Genomic DNA, 25,161 nt, shown 5'->3' with positions numbered 1-25,161 from the left:
TTTCGACATGCAGTGAGTTTTGCAAGTCGACAAAACTAAAGTTTAAATAATATGATGATGCTCTTATTTTGACTAAGCATGGCTCCTGATAGATCATTTTAGGATGAAGCAAAGAGGAAGGATGACAAGTCAGGGAGGTAAGACTTAATAAACCTAATTCTCAGCCATGTGTCCAAGTCCAAGACAACAGATAATTCTATAAAACATCTTTGTTGTATTCTATAGAGATGTCTTAAATGAAATTAGTATTCATGCAAAAGATTTCATAAATTATCTTAGCATATCACTGCAATTGTGTCTTTACATTTTTCCAGTTACATTTAGGATTCATTTCTGTTATTTATTTATAATAATAATTTTATTTTAACAATAATACTTTTAATTTATGATAAATATATATATGCATTTAAAAGATAGATTTATGAGGGGTGTATTTAAATATGCTGAGCACTGTATATACAGTTGAAGTCAGAATTATTCGCCCCCCTTTTAATTTTTTTTTCTTTTTTAAATATTTCCCAATTGATGTTTAACAGAGCAAGGAAATTTTCACAGTATGTCTGATTATATTTTTTCTTCTGGATAAAGTCTGATTTGTTTTATTTCGGCTAGAATAAACGCAGTTTTAAATTTTTTAAACACCATTTTAAAATCAAAATTATTAGCCTCTTTAAGCTATATATTTTTTTTCGATAGTCTACAGAACAAACCATCGTTATACAATAACTTGCCCTATTACCCTAACCTGCCTAGTTAACCTAATTAGGTCTTTAAATGTCACTTTAAGCTGTATAGAAGTGTCTTAAAAAATATTTAGTCAAATATTATTTACTGTCATCATGACAAAGATAAAATAAATCAGTTATTAGAGATGAGTTATTGAAACTATTATCTTTAGAAATGTGTTAGAAAATCTGCTCTCCATTAAACAGAAAATGGGTAAAAAATAAACAGGGGTGCAAATAATTCAGGGGGGCTAATAATTCAGACTTAAACTGTACATATTGCCCCAGAAGAGCTTTATTTCTAGCAATGCACCGGACAAGAACTATTAATATTTTTAAAAATATGACAGTCTTATCTGAAGCTTTGACACAAACCCTTTTCCAGTCGTCGGGTGAGAGCTGGCGAATCAGGTCTTGAGGAATCATCTCCTTCAGCATTTTGGGAATGCTGGGAAAGTGGGATTTGTCGTCCTCAAATTTAACTCGATAGATCAGAGCGCCGAGCTGGAAAACCTCCTCCCTGGAGCACTTGTGATATCCTCGCAGATATTTAGGAAGCTCCTAACACACACCAGGCATTATAATGAGTTTATATGCTGCATTATACTCAGCCCAGTGTTTGTGCTGTCTTGATGGGGTTCATCAGTGTTTCTGACCTGATAATAGTGGAAGATGGAGTCTGCAAAGGAGTCTTTGCCTGGAACGGTGGTTGTCCATAGCTTCTTCATGAAGAACACCTGGTAGGTCAGTGAAGGCACTATACCTGAACACCACAGTAAGAGATGTTATTCTAATTCAGCAGGTTTTTATTGCTTCCCAAAACAAAAGAATCAAACGTTGGCATTAAATTGATCAAAGGTTACAAAAGTACTTTATTTTTTTTTTTTTATGTTTTAAGAGTTTATTTATTATTATTATTGTTACGACCCTGCTCTAGGGTCAAGGCTGCAACATAAAAGTACACCAGACAAATAAAATTCACTTTTATGACCCTTTTGTATCGGGTCTCTTTATTTGTCTTTTTCTTTTATCACCCAGAAACGTAAAGCCTACCTCGGAGTGAACCCACAGAAAAATACTAAACAAAAAGTACACACTAACTAAACACCCAAATGAAACTATCTACAACTAATAATATAACTGAAATAAAATACAAAAACTACACCTACCTACCTGACTAAGAACAAAAACAGGGGAAAATATTTATAATAATTATTATTATTTTCCATCAAAGAATACTGAAAATTAATACACATATTTATCAGTTTTCACAAAAATAATACACAGAAGAACTGTTTTGGAATTTATATTTTTAATTAAAATTAATTAATTAAAATTAAGAGTTTTATACTTACAAATCTGAGAAGAAGCCAACATTAACAAATTTTAACTTGTGTAATTTATTATTCTGACTTATTTTTCTCGCAACTCCAAATTTTTTCTATTTTTTTTTACTTTATTTCTGAGGGGAAAAGCCCAAATTTGAAGATGCTGCCTTTTAAATAATTTTGGTTAGCTTTATCATATGAAGCGACACAACTGTTTTTAGCATTAATGATAAAAAGAAATGTTTCTTGATCATCAAATCAGCATATTAGAATGATTTCTCAAAGATCATGTGACTGTGAATACGCTAAAATATTCAGCTTCACAACACAAAATTAAATTACATTGTAATATTTTCATTTAAATAGAAAACATTCATTTTGAATTGCAATAATATGTCAAATGTATACTATATTTCTGATCAAATAAATGCAGCCTTGATAAGACTATTTTGAAAATTATAACATCTCACATTTTAAAAGTGTACATGACAAATAAATGGAGTATTCTAGAGCTGGGCCGATAAACGATATTATATCGAATCACAATAAAATGTATGTCAATAACAATGATAAGCTCTGGACTTCTTTTCTTAATATTGATCTAAGAGCAAATCACACAGCAGAAATGTGCAACAATGGGAATCTAAAAGTGTGATGATATCAGAGATGTACCAAATATTCGGCCACCAAAAATTTATCACCCAAAAATATGTCATTTGATGGACCCTCTAATTATTGTGGCTTCAGTCATTGTTGGGGTACTCTTTTAAATCTGGAAGCATTAACTTATATCAAAATATTTATCGAGATTGCATTTTTGCCATATCACCCAGCCCTAGAGTATACCATAAATGTAAAGCAGAATTCACAGACGTACCATCTTTAGCAGGTCTCGCTTTCTTGATCCAATCGGTCAAATGGCGGACAAAGTCGAAGAAGAAATCCCCCTCAGGCACACTGATCACCTACAACACACACCAGAGCAGAAAATACACCTAGATAATAGATAAGCTTTAATGACAACTGCATACTGTTCGAACTGCACGATACTGGGAAATTATGCGATATACAATATTGTTGTCAGGTTTTGCGATAATGATATTTCTTGTGATATAAAATTTTTAAATCACGTAATGATCATGCAAATAAACTGGTAATAGATATCTTTCTGATCCAATGACATCTAATTCAGGCTAAAAAAAATAAACATTTCAAGGTCCATACATTTAGGGCCCTATCATACACCCGGCGCAGTGTGGCGCAAGGCGCGGCGCAATAGTCTTTTGGTAGTTTCAGCTTGGTGCAAGAGTCATTTTGAGGCGTTGCGCTACGCTGTTTAATTAGCAAATGCATTAGCGCTCATATGTGCGCCCATAGGCGTTCTGGTCTAAAAAGGGAGGCGTTCTGAGGCGCACTGCTGGCGCGTCGCTATTTTGAGAAACTATAATAGATTTTTCATTAGACCAAAACTAACCCGGTCTAAACTCCGGCGCAGAGTTGCGCCTCGCTTACGCACTGCTTAATACACACAAGAGAGCAATAGCCAAATATCTTTACATATGAAAAAATGTAAATATTAAGGATATATATAAGATATAATAAGAATAGATATAGGATATAAATATAAAGGATTAAAATATTACAAAACATATTATTTTCTAGCCTATAAATATAACAAAAACCACTGCTTTATGTCTTCTTCATCTCAAAGGCTTTTTCAGTTCATTCATAACAACTTGCTTTTGTATAATGTTATTATTATTAGCAGTATTATCCTTTATTATTTTAGACCATATGGGGCACAGCATGTGTTTGAACACACTTCATTATTATTGTTCGTTTAATCATTTGCTGGAAATTAGAAATGAATTTAGAAATAGTTTTGAAACGAATATTTGCGCTTAACAAACGTAATTAATTATTTATAGACTAATTGATGTCTGTGCGTAAAGGTTTCCCTATGCAAGAGCGAATGTGAAAGTAGATCCATAATCTCTCATTCTCACGCAGTAGATGCTCTGTTTAACAGTTTTCTATATAACTGTTAACTGTTTGCTTGTGAAATGCTCATTTTTTCCACTTAGACTTACTTTGCGTCCTGTAAATAGCGAATGCACTTATGGCGTGACTCTAGTTGGTTTATTCTCAAAACACACCTATAACTCATTAAGAAAATAAACTTAACCCTTTTAGACCATGCGCCACGGCGCAAAGCAGATTTCCCGTCCTTAAATTAGCAAAAACGCGTTCTGACACGCCCTGAAAGCGTTTGCATCCTGCGTTTTGCGCTCTGCGCATGAACCGTCAAAATAGAGCCCTAAGTCTTTAAAACACTGAATAACTGAAAACCACATCAGATATTTTGACTCTTATTGGCTGTTGTCATTTTTTAACACATTCATTCGGCTTAGTACCTTATTTATCAGGGGTTGCCACAGTGGAATGAACCACCAACTATTTCAGCATATGTTTTAAGCAGCGAATGCCCTTCCTATTGCAACCCAGTACTAGGAAACACCCATACATTCTCTTATTCACACATAGACTACGGCTAATTTTCCAAAAGATCCAACAAAACCTCAATGGTGCGCTATTGTCATGATGCATGAGTGATTTTTACCTTGTCAGAGATCTTGACGAACAGACTGAAGCCTTCGGGTGTTTTAAGTAACAGTCTGCTGGAGATGTTCAGACAGAAGTCTTTAGCTTTTGTGCTCGACTCCACCTCAAAGGCCTGAAACACACCATAAAGCAAAAGCCACGTCATACACTCACAATCAAGTCTGAAAGAATAAAAAGATTAGAGAATAGCACATGTACAAGGCGATTTAGGATATAATAGGGTGTAATTAGTCGAAAGCAATAATTGTATGTAAATAAACTGTACAACGCACATAAGAGAGAGCAGATGGGAGTTAGCAAACAAACTGGAAAGTGCAAACTGTTATTTTTTCAACATTGGCAACCATGTTTCTTGCATTAAAGAACACAACACTAACATGTTTTAACACATAACATGTTTCTGGAAACTGCTAGCATATTTTTACAAGTTGCTAGCATGTTTCTCCAGCTTGCAAACATAATTTTGCATGATTTAACTATATGAACACATCTTAGCAGATTGTTAGCATGTTTGTATCACGATTAACCATACTGCTACTACTATAGCATGTATATATTGTTATTATCATGCTTAAGAAAACAGTTGATGGCTTCTAAAATGTTTTTAACAATTTATGAGAATAATATCTAGCATGATTCAACAATCCTAGCATGTTTTAGCTTGTTGCTAGCATGTTTTTAACATGATTTATCTTGGATTGATCCATTGTCTTGGAGGGCCGGTGTCCTGGAGAGTTTAGCTCCAACCTTAATCAAACACACCTGAACAAGCTAATCAAGTTCTTATTAGATATACTAGACACTTCCTGGCAGGTGTGTTGAAGCAAGTTGGAGCTAAACTCTCTAGGATGCCGGCCCTCCAGAACTGAGTTTGGACACCCCTGTACTATATATACTTTATATACTAGTATAAATAATATACTGTCTTAAGCCTCCTTTCCACTGCACACGACAAACGACAAGCGACAGACCGGAAGTCATTTATTTCCAATGGAGAGTAGTCCGGGAGCAGCGTGGAGTTCCGATCATCTCCGTATGCGGAAAATTCCGAATTGAGCTGCGGATGCGTTGAAATATTTGAACTTCTGTGACTAGACCGTATGCGACCGGCCGACTGGATGTGATGTATTCCAGTGTTATACAAGCAGGTCCGTGCGCGCGAGATGGGAAATAGGAGTTTATTTGGTTATTTTTTGAATTATAAAAAGTCTATATTAAAAAAAGAACATTTCTGTTCTTAAATGTAAGTAAGAAAGTAATAAAATAATATTTTTTAATGTTGTCTCCACATTCTCTCCAATATTTTAGCGGCCTATGAGTTTCTACTAGTATTCATTCATTTAATAAACCATGCCAAAGCACAGAGAATAAAGGCTCTTGCTTTTGCACTCTTTTATTTCGGACACAATAGCTGCGTCCCAAATCGCATACTTATGCACTATTCTACGCCATTTTGTAGTATAAATAGTGTAAGTAATGCGTTCACACTGAAAACTCTAAAAATAATAAGTGCACTTTAGTTACCCGGATGATGCGCTTATTCAGCCGCTAAAATGAAGTGTGTAATGATGGACACTTCCCGCACTCAACGACCGCAGGTTTGCTTACGTAGCGGAAGGGGCGGAGCTATCGGGCGCACATGTTGGATAACTTTATTTAGTTTGGATGGTGAAAGTTCTCCTGCGAGAGTGATTATAGCGCCTCCCGATGGTGAATGCGGTTATACTCACGGCAGATATTATTTGATAGTTTGCTCATTTATTTCACTAATTTGGCAACCGTCAAACGTCATCAGGGAAACGGTTTGAATTCCCGCTTAGTAAAAAAACAGTGTGCCATTTGGGACAACACTAAAAACATATACTATCCTGTTGAGTGTGTAAGTGCATAAGTACATAGTGCATGAGTGCATAGTGTATAGTGTGCCATTTGACGCAGCTTGAGAATCTCTCCCATGGTGCACGACAACACTGAAAATACTGTGCGACTGCCACAAGGGGGCGTATTTTGACAGTCGTGTCCAAATGTCGCGTGCAGTGGAAAGGCGGCTTTAGTCAATTATTTGATCGATTACATCCTGCAGGGTTAATAGCAGATGTGAAGCTCTTATTTCATGTAACGATAGTCACGTTAGCGTTCTTAAATATCAAGATGTCCTATTAATAAGCGTCACATCAGAATCACATGAAAAGCTCAATCTGTCCTGTGCAGATGAACGAGTCTGACCTCATCTGTGTCATCAGGGAAGTAAACCTTGTGGAAGATCTGCGTGGTCTTGTGTTGAATGGCCTCCACCTCCACCAGGTGAGGAGGATATTTCCTGGAGCCGTTCCTGCACAGAGAGACATACAGAGTTTATGATGAGTCACGCTGTCCTTTATATTCATCAGAACCAGATAACAACTCCATTAAAGACTCGTATTCACTAGGAGCTCAGAACAGAGCTGACAGACTTTAAAAAAACACTCACAACTAATACTACTTTTTAAATAGTACTTATAACTACAACTTATTACAACAAAAACTATACAGATGTTAAGGACATTCATTCATTTTCTTGTCAGTTTAGTCCCTTTATTAATCCGGGGTCGCCACAGCGGAATGAACCACCAACTTATCCAGCACGCTTTTACGCAGCGGATGCCCTTCCAGCCACAGCCCATCTCTGGGAAACATCCACACACACTCACACAGTTTACAATTTAGCCTACCCAATTCACCTGTACCGCATGTCTTTGGACTGTGGGGGAAACCGGAGCACCCGGAGGAAACCCACGCAGGGAGAACATGCAAACTACATACAGAAACGCCAACTGAGCCGAGACTCGAACCAGCGACCCATCGACCTTCTTGCTGTGAGGCGCTAGCACTACCTACTGCGCTACTGCATCGCCCATGTTAAGGACAACTTTAAGCTAATATAAATGACAAAACAACCAGTCTTCTAAAACTTGAACAAAAATAAATGTTGAATTTTCAATTTCAGCATCTTAAAATTGATCTAAATGGCAATTGACATATAATATATTCTACACTATCACATATATCAAAATAAAATTAAATATAACAAGCTAACAAAAAATGATGTAAAATATCTACACTGTCTAAAAAATTTAAATGCAAAAGAAACAATAAAAAAACACAATACCAATTTCTAAACTCCTCCCAAAAATTTGAAGTTCAGTTTGAACTTAAAAGTAAGATTAAACATTTTATCTATTGTAAACTAAACTAAAAGCTCCAATTAAATATTAAAGGGGAAATGAAGCACTCAGTCAAGTTCATATTATTTTGTATATTGGATTCCACTTTAATGAAAATATATAACAAACTCAATTAATGTAACCATTTAGAAGAAAACGGCATGTTTTTACATAGTTTTTAGACCTAGGGTGCCGCCACCTTGGAATGTCGCTGTGTCTGACGTCACTGAATTGGTTCTGTTCCCTCAGCTGAACAGATACAATGGAAGTAAAGGAGTGAACACGGAGACTGTAAGCCTTATTTAATCCAATGCGTGAAGTTGTGGACGTGGAGCTGCTGCAAATACAAGCATCAGATGTGTGTCTAATATAAAAGTATATATTTAATCTATTTTTCTTTTTTTCCCTTTTAATTACATCTAATTATTTAATTATCATTTATTGCGCTTTGGTCCACTCTCTGTATTATGCTGCCTGACTGCCTGTCTGGGTTTCAACCATAATTGTAACAGACTGAACACAGAGACTGGACAGCCTAATTTAACCCGATGCGTGAAGTTGTGAACGTGCATCACAGAGCTGGTGCAAATACAACAAATTTGCACAAATTTACCTTTGGCTTGATGCACTTTGGTCCACTCTATCTCACTGCTCCAGCGCTGCCTGACGAGGGGATTTACATTCAGACTAATTCAACAAGTAAAATTATACACGACTTCACGCTTTACTAAGTCAAGTCTTTGTAGATTATGACAAGACATATTAACTTTTCAAGTCAATCAATTCGATCTCTCAAAATGTATGCAGGACGTAAAAACCAGGCATGTAAAAAAATGTGTCGATCTTAGTTTGGTTTAAACAAGAAAAGAGGCGAGCAGCTGAAGTAATGAAAAGGCAAAGTACCCGCCCCTATTACGTCAGTACCGGACCTTGTTAAAACCCAGACAGGCAGTCAGGCGGGGTAATACAGAGAGTGGACCAAAGCGCATCAAATGATTGGTAATTAAAAGGGAAAAAAAGAAAAACAGAATACATATATATTTATATATAAGACACACATCTAAGGTTTGTATCTGCAGCAGCTCCACGTCCACAACTTCACGCATTGGATTAAATAAGGCTTTACAGTCTCCGTGTTCAGTCCTTTACTTCCACTGTATCTGTTCAGCTGAGGGAACGGAACCAACCCCGTGACGTCAGACACATCGATATACTAAGATGGCAACGCCCTAGGTCTAAAATTTACAGTAAAACATGCCGTTTTCTTGTAAATGGTTACATTAATCTAGTTTGGTTAATATATTTTCCTTAAAGTTGAATCCACTATACTAAATAATATGAACTTGACTGAGTGCTTAATTTCCCCTTTAATATTTAATTGGAGCTTTTAGTTTAGTTTACAATAGATACAATGTTTAATCTTAAACCCTGTGACATCAGACACATCGATATTCCAAGATGGCAACACCTTAGGTCTAAAATTTATAGTAAAACATGCCGTTTTCTGCTAAATGGTAACATTAATCAAGTTTGTAATATATATATTTCCATTAAAGTGGAAATCAATTTACAAAATAATGTAAACTTGACCCAGTGCTTCATTTCCCCTTTAAGTTTTTTTGTGGTGTACGTGCTACTGTGAAGTTTGCCACACAAACAGGCTCTATATTGAATCCCTCTCTATCTGTTTGCAGATGTAGATTTAATTCAGTTCATTTTTATTTCTATAACACAATGTAGATCGTGTCAAATCAGTTTAGCATAAGTGAAGAAAAGAGAGCAAAAGCAATTATATTTCTAATTGTTAAACTGAAACTGTTTCAGTATAAACGCCATGTTGCAGTTTAGTTCAGTGTAATGCAGATGTCTCTGCTGAATGCTGATCTACTGAAGAACAACTCTTCAGCCGGTGTGTGTGTATGTGTGTGTTCACCGTAAGGCTTTCTGTAGTCTCTGCATGCAGTCCAGAGCCAGAGGATGATGTTTCTTGGACTGTAGAAAGCGCTGGACGTGTGGTAAGAGGACATTACTGGGTGGAAAGAGACCAACACACAGCCAGAGTAGCTCCCAGCCCTTCTCCTCACTGTATCTGCACACACAGACAGAGACAGACACACACACACACACACACACACACAGAATGTGTCAAAATATATATATATAAAAAAATATATAAAAAAAAAAAATAATATATATATATATATATATATATATATATACACATATTAATTAATTTAAATAAAACAAACAAAAAATGTGTATGTGTGTTAACAATTAACACACATAAATTCACCAAAACACATCACAAACACGGATAAACACACATACACACAGTCACAAACTCACAAATACACACACAAAAAAGTCGTAAGTAAAAAAATATTTCTTTAAAACAAGCAAAATAATCTGCCAATGGGGTCAGCAAAATAATATTAGTTCAAATTGAATTCAAAAATTATTTTGCTTACCCCACTGGCAGATTATGTTGCTTGCTTTAACCCTTGTATGGTGTTCTGGTCTGTGAGACCCCTTTTCAGTTTTTTTCAAAAGAAAAATTAAACAATGAATTGTTTTTTTTAACCTGAAACTCATTAGCTTTAGCTTATTTTCTGTGAAGAACATAAATCCAAACAAATTTTCAACGACCGAATAATGTACTACCTCCCCCCACACATTTACATTACATACATTATTTTCTCATACCCTGTCCCATCTGCGAGTTAGGGGCATAGTACTATAAATAAGACTTTGCCAGTGTGGTTCCTTATCACAAATGATCAAGATGGCCAAAACATTATCTGCTGCGAGGGCCTTGCAATTGATTGTGGAAGAGAGAGTGGCTTCTGATGATGATGATGTCCATGACCATGGAGGGAACAATACGAAAAAACAACTCTGTGGGTTTTATTTTTTTCATAACATTAATAAAAAAAAAAAAATTATCTAACAAAGGTAAAGAGAACAAATTAACCATGTTTGTTGTTTATATGGCTTGTAATTGGGATTAAGTAAACATTTGTTGAGTAATTCAACATAAAATTGTTTGATAGTATTAATTTGGTAAGCCAAAACGGGTCCACCAGGCCCATGAACACTGGCTGAGTAACCAAAATACGAACACCACACAAGGGTTAAGGAAAACTCACTTCATTTGACATATTATTTCTGAAAACAAGACAATATTCTTTTGCTTGTCTAGAAAATATTTCTTGATTTAATAATTTGTACATATTTAAACTAGAAACGAAACTAAAACTTTTTTCAGTGTAAGCTTTTGACCGCTATAGAGAGTTTGTGAATGACGTACTTGATGTGGTTTTCTGTCAGCTGTTTAAGGATCTGACAGTAAATCTCGTCTTTGAGTGGTTCAGCCTTCAGCGCTCCTTCAAAGATCTGATCCGTGAGTTCGTTCACTGAGCGTGTGCGTTTAGACGGATAATCACCCATATACTTCATTACTGGTGCAGGAAAAACGGTCAAGGAGGATCATACACACAATACACTGCAAATTAAAGGATATTTTAGAGCTTAATTTGAAGGCAAAAAAAGCCTTTTTGGGAGACCAGGTAATTTATAAGCCCATAATTAATATAAATAAATACAAATATGAAAGTGTTTGTTGCATTAAGTGGAAGAAGCAAGCATCATTTAACATACAAATAAAATAAATTTTAAAAATATACTAAAGTATGCTTTTCATAAAGTATTTTCTGGTCTAGGTCAGCCAGACATGAAGAAAAATTATAAAATGATTATTATTAAAAAATATATATTTTTTAAAATCAAATATTTATTTATATTATGATATAATATAATATAGGGCGAAGCTGTGGCGCAGTAGGTAGTGCTGTCGCCTCACAGCAAGAAGGTCACTGGTTCGATCCTCGGCTCAGTTGGCGTTTCTGTGTGGAAATTGCATGTTTTCCCTGTGTTCGCGTGGGATTCCTCCGGGTGCTCCGGTTTCCCCCACAGTCCAAAGACTTGGGTAGGCTGAATTGTCCGTAGTTTATGAGTGTGTGTGTGAATGTGTGTGGAGGTTTCCCAGAGATGGGTTGCGGCTGGAAGGGCATCCACTGCGTAAAAATGTGGTGGATAAGTTGGCGGTTGATTCCACTGTGGCGACCCCGGATTAATAAAGGGACTAAGCCGACAAGAAAATGAATGAATGAATGATATAATATAAATATTGGTCATAAAATAGCTTATTGTATGCAAACACGTCCCATTTCTGCTTAAAATTAAGAAAAATAAATATTTATAAATATAATAAAATGATAAAATTCATTCATTCATTCATTTTTTTGTCAGCTTAGTCCCTTATTAATCCAAGTACGCCACAGCGGAATGAACTGCCAACTTATCCAGCAAGTTTTTACGCAGCGGATGCCCTTCCAGCCGCAACCCATCTCTGGGAAACATCCACACACATACACCACGGACAATTTAGCCTACCCAATTCACCTGTACCGCATGTCTTTGGACTGTGGGGGAAACCGGAGCACCCGGAGGAAACCCAGGTAAGTGTCTGGGGAGAGGAAAGTCTGGGGTTCTCTACTAAGACTGCTGCCCCCGCGACCCGGCCCCAGATAAGCGGATGAAAATGATGATGATGATGATGATGAAGTTTGTATGTTCTAGGTTAAGTAAAAACCAAAGCAAACATATGAAACTGTATTGTGCAGAAAGGATATCGATGAAAGCCATGCAGGCCTCCTGTGAGAGTTCCTCGTGTCCCCCACACTTCTTCAGCAGCGCCTGTTTGATGGGCTCTCGAGTGCAGCACCACAGTTTATCCTTCCCTCGGTTCTTGGTGATCATCACTCGACTCAGAGTGTGTTTAGGAGGAGGCCTGCAGGACAAAACACACGGCAGCTCTGCTTATAAATCATGTTCTTCGATTTTAATGTGAAGTTAAAATGTTTTTACTTCAAAACATCAAGCATTGATGAATCAAGCACAATAAAACCATTGGTAACACTTTACAATAAGGTTGTGTTGGTTAATGTTAGTTAATGCATTTATTAACATGAACAAACAATGAACAATACATTTATTGCAGTATTTGTTCTAGTTAGCATTAGTTAATGAAAATACAGTTTCATTGTTAGTTCGTTAACTCACGGTGGATTAACTAATGCTAAGAAGCAAGACTTTGTATTTTAATAAAGCATTAGTAAATGTTGATATCAATATTTATAAATGCCGTACAAGCATTGTTTATTCTTAACATTAACTATCATTTACTAATGAAACCATATTGTACAGTGTGACCAAACAATTTATAAAACAATATAAATAAATAAATTAATTAATTAATAAATAAATAAACAAAACTAGTGAAAAATTATAATCACAACATAACCTGTTAAAAATGTCAAGAAAACTATATCTCCTTGCATTCTTGTTTGAGTAATATCACAGATGATGTTTAATTTACTTAATTCACATAAATTGTTATATTACAATATAATTTTTATTTGATTTTGAGTTGACATGGGAGTTAAATAGACTCTTTTTGTAATAAAATAATATATATTTTGTAATAAATAAATAAATATGGGACAAAGAAAGAAGCATATTTCATGGTCCAGATCCAAAAAATCTGCCTAAATTTAAGAAAGAAACAATTATATTCTGCCAAAACAAAACAGCCTATTTTTTTTCAGCATAAAATAATAAAGTAAAATAATATTATAAAAACAATATGTTATATTTTAAATAATATTATGATGATGATGATGATGATGATGTTTAGCCAACCAAGTAGATACTGACTTTCGGCCACTTTATGGATCGTGATTTGCCACGCTTTCCTATTTCTGACTGCTTCTTTCAGTTGTTCCATGTTCAAGATCGTGTCAGTCTTGATTGTTCTTTGATGCCCTCTTCTTCTCGATCCACTGACTGCACCGAGCATTAAAGCTGTTTCCATGGAGTTGGCTCGCATGATATGACCAAAGAACGAGATCCTCTGCTTGGTGATTTTGACCTCTAGCGATACATTTTGTTTGACACGCTGCAGGATCGTTTTGTTTGTGATTCTCGCCCTCCATGGTATGCGCATCATTCGCCTCCAGCACCACAATTCGAAAGCATCGATCTTCCTTCTGTCTTTCTTCTTGAGTATCCAGCTCTCACATGCATACATGGAGAGTGGGAAAACGATGGCATTGATTATTCTGATCTTTGTTACAATGCTGATGTCCTTGCTTTTCCATAACTTCTCCATTCCTTTCATTGCACTGCGGCCAAGTGTGACTCTTCCTCTGATCTCCGGCCCTGACTCTCCATTGTGGTCGATCTTGGATCCAAGGAAGATGAAGTCTTGGACTGATTCGATATCCTCATTGTCAATTGTTATGTGGACTGTACCATTGCTTGCTGTTGTCATTACCTTTGTTTTCTTGATGTTGAGGTACAGTACCATGCGTTCACTTTCTTCTTTCACTCTTCGGACCAGATATTTGAGGTCCTTTTCACTTTCTGCAATCAGGGTCGTATCATCGGCGTAACGAAGGTTGTTGATGTTTCTCCCGCCGATCTTCACTCCGCATGGTAATTGGCCAGATTGCATAGCCCCATGACCACTTCGGCATACAGATTGAACAGGGTAGACGATAAAATGCATCCTTGACGAACACCTTTCTCAATCCCAAACCAGTCAGTGTTGCCAAAAGCCGTCCTGACCGTGGCCTTTCGATTCTCAAGAGTGTCAGATCTATTAAATGCTGCGGGATGCCCATCTGCTTCAGACATTTCCATAGCTTGCCATGATTGACGCAGTCTTTATGTTAAATAATATAAAGTATGCAAAAATTTAAATAAAAACAGTTATTCGACCAAATAAAATTATTTATAAATAAATAATAATTAAAAAATGACATTTTAAATATGTAAAAATTGATAGTTATTTCATTTTTAAATGTAATTTGTGCTGACCGGAAGTAGTCGTAGGAGAACTCCTCCAGCGTGTAGGGCTTTACCCTCTCCTCCGTCTCGGTCAGTGCTGGGACGTGTGAGATGCGGAGCGACTCCTGACGCTGATCTGGGGTCATCGTGACAAAAGCCTAAGCCATGCAGTCAGAGAGAGCACAGAAGAGACGCTTTTACATGTGCATGGATAATGGGATTATTTTTAGGGGCTTAAATTGAAATTTGAAGTTTGCATGTCAGAACTGGAAGCAAAACTCTCAGTTATTTTCTATTACAAACTATAGGCTATTTTTGTCCTATTGAAATGCATTATGTGCAATTAAATAATCACGTTTCACTTCACAGCCCAAATGCTGGACTTTTTAAGAGTAGCTGTGTTACTGACTGCTGTTTTATTTACACATCTGCACTTTGGTCAGAACAGCAACAATGCTAATAAGATGTTTACATGCCTGATTAAACTCAGGGTTCATCACCTATGTTAATGTGATTCTCCTTACAGCAATTATTAGCTTAATCCCATTATTTAGATTTGATTATTGCATTTAAATGATGCAGAGTTTAGTCCGGGTCCGTATGGGACAGGTTTCTGGGACAAGTTTTAGTGGCATGTGTAATTAAGGATATGATGTTAAAGCAGTACCACGACATCGTGCGGTGGTCTGACCACGGTGGGCAGCACATAAACGCAGTCCGCGGGAAAGTCTCCTCTCTGTTTGGTCCTGTCGTTGGTGCCGTGAGCCCAGCCGGACGTCATGACCTGCTCACCGGTGTCCTGGTCCAGAACGATCAGATCCCCCTTTAGGAAACTCAGGAATGTGGAGTCATCAGCAGCTGAGGGACATGACAGAAGATACAAGACTCATTCATTCATTTTCTAGTTGGCTTAGTCCCTTTATTAATTTGTGAAGTTTATTTTCCTCTCCGCTGTCACCACTGGCTTGCATGGTTTGGGATCAGTAGAGCTACGCATCGATGGATTTGCCCTCCAGTGTTTAGACCAGGGATTGATCCTCGGGGGCCGGCATCCCTGCAGAGTTTTGTTCCAACACTAGTCAAACACACCTGAACAAACTAATCAGTGTCTTCAAGATCACTTGAACTCTATGGAGAGGTCTGTTTGAATAGGGTTGGAGCTAAACTATGCAGGACACTGGCCCTCCAGGATCATGTTTGCCCACACCTGGTTTAGACCCTCAGTAGTGATTATTAAACTACACTGAACTGAACATCACTGTCCCAATTTACTATGATCTTCTATGTGAAGCTGCTTTGATACAATCTACATTGTAAATTGCTATACAAATAAAGGTGAATTGAATTGAAATTGAATTTTAGTCCGGGGTCGCCACAGCATAATGAACCGCCAACTTATCAAGCACGTTTTTACGCAGCGGATGCCCTTCCAGCCACATCCCATCTGTGGGAAACATCCATGCGCACAAACTCAATCACACACACATACACACACTCATACACAACGGACAATTTTAGCCTACCCAATACAAGACTCAAAAAATGTAAATAAATAACCATAATAATAATGATGATAAATTAAAATAAAATAATATGCACAGCATAAATAAGGTGTCCCTTTTGAAAATTTATTTTTGTATCAATTTCAAAGTGAATTTACACAATATATTTGTAATTATTTTTATTTATATATTCATAGTTTTTTAAACAGGAAAAGATTAAAAGATAATCTGGCCTGACTCAGCATGAATGCTGTTTTTCAGCAGGTTCCTGCTCTGCAAAGCATAAAACAGACAGACATCTCATCCATCAACACAGTACAAACAATCACCAAACATATAAAGTAGAGAAAAGCAGGCGTCTCTCTCAGTGGCTACAGCGATAGTTGACCATCAGATGACGAGCATGGCATTTTTAAAAAAGTCTCAGTGTTGGTATTGTTTTGAGATGTTGTGGGATTCTCAAAACATGAAAGAAAGATCTCTGTCCAAAACAGTTTTCAAAAGCCGGTAGTGGCAATCATCTATTTGCTACAGATCTCGTGGAACGATCAGTCCTTGTGTTGAGTTTTGGTACCAAAGCACAAGGGGCTGCTAAGGTAGCGCTATTTAAAATTTGATAGTACAGTTTAATACCTGTGTTCATAATGTAGTTTTGAGATGTTAAAGCATTGGAAAGTGATAGAGCAAAACAGTGATGTGTCCATCCAGGAAGTCTGTTGTGGATCTTATAGGACCTATTGTACAGTCTAGCTATTGGCTCCAAGATATCGTTTGTTGTGAGAGACCAAACCGGCAAACAACACCGGTGCATTTAAACAAAACAGTTTTATTAAACAGTTAAATTCATTAAAATAGTTTGGTGCCCAACCAGCTTTAGGAATGGAAAGATAATGCATGTCAATTAAAATAAGGAACCAACAACAACTAAATTACAAACTATAAAATATATTTTTTATATTTCTCTTAATTTTTCCTGTTTATCTTTTATTACATTTCCCCCCATAACATATTCATACTGGGTGTACTAATTTCATTAAATTTCTTTTTGGCGTAGTCCATTTATTCATCAGGGGTCGCCACAGCAGAATGAACCACCAACTTATCCAGCATATGCTTTACGCAGCAGATGCCCTTCAAACTGCAACCCAACACTGGGAAACACCCATACACTCCTGCATTCACACACATACACACTGAAAAAAGTGTTGCATGCAGAACTGTTGCAAACAATTTATTTGTGTTGAATTTAAGCAAACAATTTAAATTGAATGATGTTCAACTTAATTTGTTTGTTTAAATTCAACACAATTAAATTGTTTACAAACACTTAACGTAAAAAAATTGAGTAAATACAAGAAATCATCTTTGAATAATTTCTTTCAGTGCACTATGGACAATTTAGTTTGTTCAATTCCCCTATAGTGCATGTGTTTGAACTGTGGGGGAATTAAAACTTAAGTTATTTTGTTAAAGTAGCTCTAGTTTTGGTACTTTCTTAGATTTAGACTGAAATATGCCCTGGGCCCTAGTCTTAAATTGACCTGGGTTTTAAAATTATTTTAGGTTTCCTTTTGCCGTATATATAAATATATATATATGAAATGTTACCTGGTAGCTAAAATGGGCCTCCTTCTGTTTATGGATAACATAATTTAATATTTTATTTTCAATTTTGAACTCTGACTTTATTTTCTACATGAAGTGTATTTCATGTTTTCTTTTCTGCTAGAAATTTGAGTTGTTTTATTTATTCCATGCAAAACAGTAATTTCCCGTTCTTCTCTTTTGATTGCGTGCAAAAATATAGTCTGTACATGCATTTCTAAAATTGACCCATTTAAGTAAAAGCAAAAGAGTTCAAGTCTATTAATAGAGTCTGATGTGTTTGTGTGTCTCTGACCTGGACTGGGATTGTCCTGCAAGGCCACGACGAACTTTGACCTCTTGCGCAGCCCCTCCAGGAAAGTGACCACCAGGTCCCGAATGTCCTCTGCGTTATTAGAGGTGAAGGTGAACTCGTCTGCTTTAATGGTGGCCAAAGTGAAGCTCTGAGCCTGAAGTTTCCCGCCTCTGACAAACACAGAAGATCATTCATTCAGCACAGAAGGAAGAATAAACTATTAGCCATTCTGTGAAACGTTTATTCTTTTGAAATATTTTCGCAAGTTATTACAGAGAATTTTTTTCAACACATTTTTAAAAATAACAGTTTACACAACTAATTTCTAATAACTAATTTCACTGCCATGATGACAGTACTCAATAAGTTATTAGTTATTTTGCAAGATACTAGTATTCAGCTAAAAGTGACATTTTCATTGTTTTTTTTCACCACCAGACTTGTTGATGATTTCTACCTAAATTAATATTTACTGCTAGGAATATAAGCTCATATTTATATCAATATATAGAACTGAGCCTCTCCTTTTAAACCAAAAACATATATATATTTTCATTCATTAATTTTCTTGTCGGCTTAGTTCCTTTATTAATCCGGGGTCACCCCAGCGGAATATATAGCCCACATATATATATATATGTTTATAGATTATGTATATCTTCTATCTTCATGTGTTCTTGTTTTTCAAATGCAACACTTTTGACTAAAAGTAGTGAATTGTCAAGATATATATATATATATATACAGTTGAAGTCAAAATTATTAGCCCCCTAGAATTTTTGGCCCCTTGTTTTTTTTTTTTTTTTTTTTTTGACAGAGAGAAGAGAAGATTTTTTTTCAACACAATAGTAAACATAACAGTTTTAATAACTCATCTCTAATAACTGATTTATTTTATCTTTGCCATGATGACAGTAAATAATATTTGACTAGATATTTTTCAAGATACTTCTATGCAGCTTAAAGTGACATTTAAAGGCTTAACTAGATTAATTAGGTTAACTAGGCAGGTTAGGGTAATTAGGCAAGTTATTCTATAAGGATGGTTTGTTCTGTAGATTATTGAGAAAAAATATAGCTTAAAGGGGCTAATAATTTTGTCCTTAAAATGGTGTTTAAAAAATTCAAACATGCTTTTATTTTAGCCGAAATAAAACAAATAAGACTTTCTCCAGAAGAAAAAATATTATCAGACATACTGTGAAAATTTCCTTTCTTTGTTTAACAACATATACATATATATATATATACACACACACACACACACACACACACACACACACACACACACGCACACACACACACACACACACACACACACACACATGTATATATTTACATGCAATCTGATTTTACTTTCTCTGATTGTCTTTTATCTCGCTCACAGGAGAACCAGAAGTCCTGAAACTCACCCATGACATATGTTAGGGCTTCCCTTACCATTATCTACCTAAAACACAAACTCTCAAAAATTATCAACGGTGGGAAAAGAGTTAACTAGGCAATTTAGGCTAATTAGGCAAGTCACTGGACAACAGTGGTTTGTTCTGTAGCCAATCAAAAAATATAATATATAATATAGTATAATATAGTTCTAATAATATTATATAATTAATATTAATTAATATCATATTTATTTTTTTTGTTCCAGCCAAACTAAAAGGAAAAAAAAATATTCTCCAAAAGTAAATTATAATACAAAATACTGAGAAAAAAATTCCTTGTACTGTTAAACAGCACTTGGTAAATGTTTGAAACATTAAATAAAATGGGTGTAAAAAATGCTAATAATGTTCTCTTCAGCTGTATAATCCCTGCAGGTAAATCACAGTATTAAAGTCGTACTTGCTGCTGGACACGGCTGTGATCTCTGGGAAGGAGAGCTCCAGAAGAACCTGCTCCTGCTCGTCCACAAAATACACACCGGTCCAGTTTACAGCCACGATCACATCATTCTTGGGTAAACTAGGACCTTAAAAACACAATACGGCAAGCCCATCACACAAACATACAGCCATAAAACCTGCAATATTTCTGTAAGAACTAAAACATAGACAAATAGCAACACAATCAACCAATCAGTGGACAGAGATTCAATATTACGCACTATACGGATGAGTTGCAAAACGAGCAGAATATTGCCCATGTTTAAGTTTTTATATTAGAAGATATCTACAATGTTGTGTAACTATGCAAATGAGATATTCAGTCATTAAATATGCACTTATATTGGATATATATTGGATTTTTAAATATTTTTAAAAGTGGATTTTAATAATGACCTTTTATCACTTTATAACTCAGGAAATACTGTGAGCAGACAGAACCTTTTTGTGCATTAAATGCTTATTATTTTTTAACAAATTCCTCAGTAAAAACCTTCAGAATATATATATATATATAATGTATGAATAAAACTGTGAAGTCTGGTGTATGTAAAAGCTTCTAAAGTGGAGAATTATGACGATTTTAGTTGTTTTATATATATTATACAGAAAAACACAATGAGGAAAAGAAGAGAAAAAAGCAAAACTCAAACCAGACTGGTGAATGAAATGTTTTTGCCTGCAGTTTCTCACATTAATCTGACATAACGAAAAAATAAATACCTGAAAACTTGAAGGCCTCGTAGAATCTGGAGAATAATAAAGGCCACTTATAACGTGCAAAATCAACAACTTCCTCCTTGACTTTCTGAGGATCCACCCTCTTCTGAGTGTAGACGCCCTACAAATCAAACACAACTCTATTGATTTCATTGCAACAATCAAATTACATGGTTCATTTCGGCTTCATTGTGTTTATTTACTCTACAGTGCGAGGCAAAAGTTTGAAAATACATTCTTTATGCCTTCTGCACCCTAAGGCTGCTTTTTGTTTAATAAAAGTACAATTATAACATGAATGTGGTGTCTTATTTCAATGTTTTTATTGTGAATGCAATTTATCAGTATAATTTAAAGATGATTTTGCTCATTTATTTCCAATTTTATGTCATCCATGAATTCATTTTCTTCTCGGCTTAGTCCCTTTATTAATCTGGGGTCGCCACAGCGGAATCAACCACCAACTTGTCCAGCACGTTTTTTTACGCAGTGGATGCCCTTCCAGCTGCTACCCATCTCTGGGAAACATCCACACACACATTCACACACTACGGACAATTTAGCCTACCCAATTCTCCTGTACCGCATGTCTTTGGACTGTGGGGGAATCCGGAGCACCCGGAGGAAACACACACGAACGCAGGGAAAACATGCAAACTCCACACAGAAACGCCAACTGAGCCGAGGTTCGAACCAGCATCCTTCTAGCTGTGAGGTGACAGCACTACCTACTGCGCCACTGCGTTGCCATTTTACGTCATTTTCTTTTCAATTTGGCCTTAAATATGACTTTAAATAAGCTTTATTGTGTGATAATTTAGCATACTTAACATTTTTTTCTTTGGATTTGGGCTGACCTCACCCTTTATACCTATATGTAGACCCACACAGAATCTGCACGTGCAGAATTCCGCAGATTTTCTGCAGATTTTTAGCCCATCATTAATTCTGTTTATTGACTTGAGTAAATCTAAGTTTATTCAGTTTTTAAATTAATTACAGCAATATTATTGACTAATATGAAAATGTTCATCTGATTTACATACAGTGCAGTTTGTTAAGTAATATTTTCTGTCTTTTACTAGAGATATTATATGAGAGACTTGTTTACCAAATAAAGTGAGTCTAATTGGATTTGCATTTTAAACATTAGATAAAAGTTAAAAAGATTTTATTATAATCACATATTAAGGTTTTAGTTGTGATACTTCCAAAATAATTCCTCAGAAATCCACAGATTTTTCACCAAAATTCTCAGCAGAAATGGCAAAAAAATGTCCAGATTCCGTCTGGAGCTACCTATATGTTTACATATGTTACTTTCTCATGACCATTTATATTATGCTCAGGTTCTTCTTTTTTTATCTTAGTGCATTTTTTTTTTTATCAGAGTTTTAACTTAATTTTTTAAAAAACAATTCTCAATTTGACAGCATTTTATGAACAAGAATACTGAAATCACAACTTAGCCTAAAACTATTTGTAATATTTTGCATTGCATTTAAATAATGCATCCAGCATTCAGTTTTATTAATTATTCTACACAATACACACATGTTCAATTACACAAGGTTTAAGATTAAGTTTTGGCACCTTCTTGTGCGCAGCCATGATGAACTGAGCCCATCTCTCCACAGTCTTGGCCGAGCTGATCTCTCTGTCCGGGATGTAGGAGGGAATCAGACTCAACAGTCTCTCAACGAGGATCTCAGAGCCGTAATCTACATAATACTGCTGCGACGCCAGCTCCGCCAGATCCTCCTTCACCCGGAAAACACACAAGACAGATAGATAGAGAAGGAAAAATCAATGTAAAAAACAAACAAGAGAAAGATAATATCCCCACATTAGACATACAGCGGGTGAGTGAAAACTTTTGGTATGGCGTTTCAAAAAGACCCAAAATAGCACTTTGCTTATGTACTGGTCTCCCTGAAGGTGACCAAATGAATCTGCCTAATGTGATTTCTGCATTGTCTGTGTTTGCTGAACAAAACTTTTGTCGAATGTGACAAGTGCATCATCTAAAAAAAATATCTGTTAGACATATCGATATCCTGACATCGTTACATGTTTCTGAATGACACACCGTGTGATGCCATGTCAAATAGAAAAGTTAAGCGGTCCAAAAACACAGACAACCGTTTCTTAGTGCAGTCTCAGTGGTGTGTCTACTTTTGAAACCAGATTGATTGGTGTCCAAAACTGCTATTTTATAGTTTTTTTCTTGTTTTTAGTCAGAATATCTAAACAATCTTAAATCAGTAAGTAAAAAATACTGTGTTGTTTTCAGAAATAATGTAAAAAATTAGTCATATTTTTCTTAAAACAAGTAAAAAATGTGTCAATGGTGAAAGTAAAGCAAAATAATCTTGTTTTCTCTTCATCTCGTCAATGCAATATAACATTTTGAAAACATGTAATGTAATGTAATGTAATGTGTATTTATATAACGCATTTATTGTGTATGGCCATACACCCAAAGCGCTTCACAATCATGAGAGGGGGGGTCTCTCCACACCACCACCAGTGTGCGGCATCCACTTGGATGATGCGACGGCAGCCACAGGACAACATCGCCAGTGCGCTCACCACACACCAGCTATTGGTGGAGTGAAGTGACAGTGATAGAGCCAGTTCGGTGGATGGGGATGATTGGGAGGCCATGATCGTAAGGGCCGATAGAGGGACTTTGGCCAGGACACCGGGGTTGCACCCCTGCTCTTTTACGAGAAGTGCCATGGGATTTTTAATGACCACAGAGAGTCATGACCTCGGTTTAACGTCTCATCCGAAAGACGGCGCCCACTGACAGTGTAGTGTCCCCTTCACTTTTACTGGGGCATTAGGACCCACACAGACCACAGGTTGAGCGCCCCCTGCTGGCCTCACTAACACCACTTCCAACAGCAACCTAGTGTTCCCATGTGGTCTCCCATCCAAGTACTGACCAGGCTCAGCCCTGCTTAGCTTCAGTGAGTAACCGGTGTTGGGCTGCAGGGTGATGTAGCTGTGGCTGTTTAACTTATGCATGGAGAAAAGTGCTAATTTTGAGCCTTTTATAAGCACCACAGGCTATTAGTATCAGTTCATACCCGATCACAGCGGTATTCACCAAACTTGACGCCGCGTACAATCTGCTGGTAAATGAGGTTTGTGGCGACAGCGTCCTCAGCTGGGTCGTGCCACGGCGTGAAGATCTCCTTCCTGAAGAAGAGTCTCCAGGGGGCGTTTCGCTCCTGTGCGCCCTGCTCTTTAGCGTACTGTTCACACTGAGACACGGCGTCCATCACGTGATCATTACCGCTGCCCAGAGACGAAACCTGAAACAAAAACAAAAACACTGCATTATGACCCGACAGTGACACATAAATATATATACACACAGCAAAAGTCCAAATAAATAGCGCTCCTGTGATTTTGTTCTACTTCTTCAATTTTTTCACCTGTGATATTTTCTTAGTTCTTAATGCTTATTAATAAAAATTAAAAACATTTAACAAAAAATTTAAATAATTTAGCGGACAATATAACCTCTATTGTAGAGTTAATAGGTTGAACTATAAAGTAATTGAAACAGAAAAAGTGTGTGTGTGTGTTTGTGTGTAACTTTGTACCTTATCAAAGAGTGCGATGTAGAGGGAGAAGCCGAAGCGGTCCTGAAGGCTGATCTTGTCAGACAGAGCATTGCAGAGCTCTTTAGCTGTAGTGGCAGAGTCTGTCAGCAGAGTTTTCGTTGTGCCATCCATAAAAGTCACCGGCAGCATTATGGGCTTCTTCGATTTTGTGGCCTTGAATAAAAATGCCAAACAATAAAGTGTAATGAACTGTGTTTGAACACAGAGCTTATTATTAGCAATCTTTGCAAAGCCTATGGGAAAATCCTATAGGGATTTTATCGAGGGAACCAGTTTTATGCTAGCAGCCAATTAGCCTACAAGGTGACGTCATAGTTCCTCCACTCTATTAACACAATACAATCAGGGACTCCTCTTCATTGTTGGAGGAACTGTGGGGTAGAAGAGGCACATCATGCACACATATTTTGGCAGAGCACAAGAATTGATAGCTTCTGGGAAACTGCTGCTATCAATGGTATTATTAGTCTTCATATTGCTAGATTATTCAACGTACTTTATTTGGAGGATATTCCTATTAAGGTTGAGGATAGATATCTATTTAAGACATTATTGGCAACAAGTAAAAAAAAAACGACCAATACTTGCAGGACGTAATGCAAGTAATACGAAATATTTTTGGTATTGATGTGGATTTTTCTTTTACAACAATTTTTCTGGGAAATATTGCAGCCAACTTAACGGTAAAAGACAAGTATTTATTAAAAATACTCCTAACAACCAGTAAA

The 25,161-nt window shown here is 36.3% G+C and overlaps 1 protein-coding gene across 3 annotated transcripts in view; it reads right to left on the bottom strand.

Annotated features, from left to right (window-relative positions):
• The window catches only part of myo7aa (myosin VIIAa), a 100,861-nt gene that overhangs the window by 7,291 nt on the left and 68,409 nt on the right, over positions 1-25,161 (bottom strand). For all 3 annotated transcript variants that reach the window (XM_087291456.1, NM_152983.1, XM_087291455.1), the window contains 16 exon segments: positions 24,413-24,586; positions 23,891-24,118; positions 22,389-22,556; positions 20,799-20,916; positions 20,035-20,161; positions 18,190-18,359; positions 15,455-15,645; positions 14,818-14,945; positions 12,570-12,727; positions 11,186-11,339; positions 9,812-9,967; positions 6,902-7,007; positions 4,674-4,787; positions 2,931-3,018; positions 1,382-1,488; positions 1,101-1,286 (listed from right to left, as the gene is read on the bottom strand). In XM_087291456.1, coding sequence (XP_087147582.1) covers positions 1,101-1,286; positions 1,382-1,488; positions 2,931-3,018; positions 4,674-4,787; positions 6,902-7,007; positions 9,812-9,967; positions 11,186-11,339; positions 12,570-12,727; positions 14,818-14,945; positions 15,455-15,645; positions 18,190-18,359; positions 20,035-20,161; positions 20,799-20,916; positions 22,389-22,556; positions 23,891-24,118; positions 24,413-24,586 — 2,373 coding nt within the window.

Source organism: Danio rerio, chromosome 18 (genome assembly GCF_052040795.2).
Source record: "Danio rerio strain M-AB ecotype USA chromosome 18, GRCz13ab, whole genome shotgun sequence".
Lineage (NCBI taxonomy): Eukaryota > Metazoa > Chordata > Actinopteri > Cypriniformes > Danionidae > Danio > Danio rerio.
This window is presented reverse-complemented; position numbering and strand designations above follow the sequence as displayed.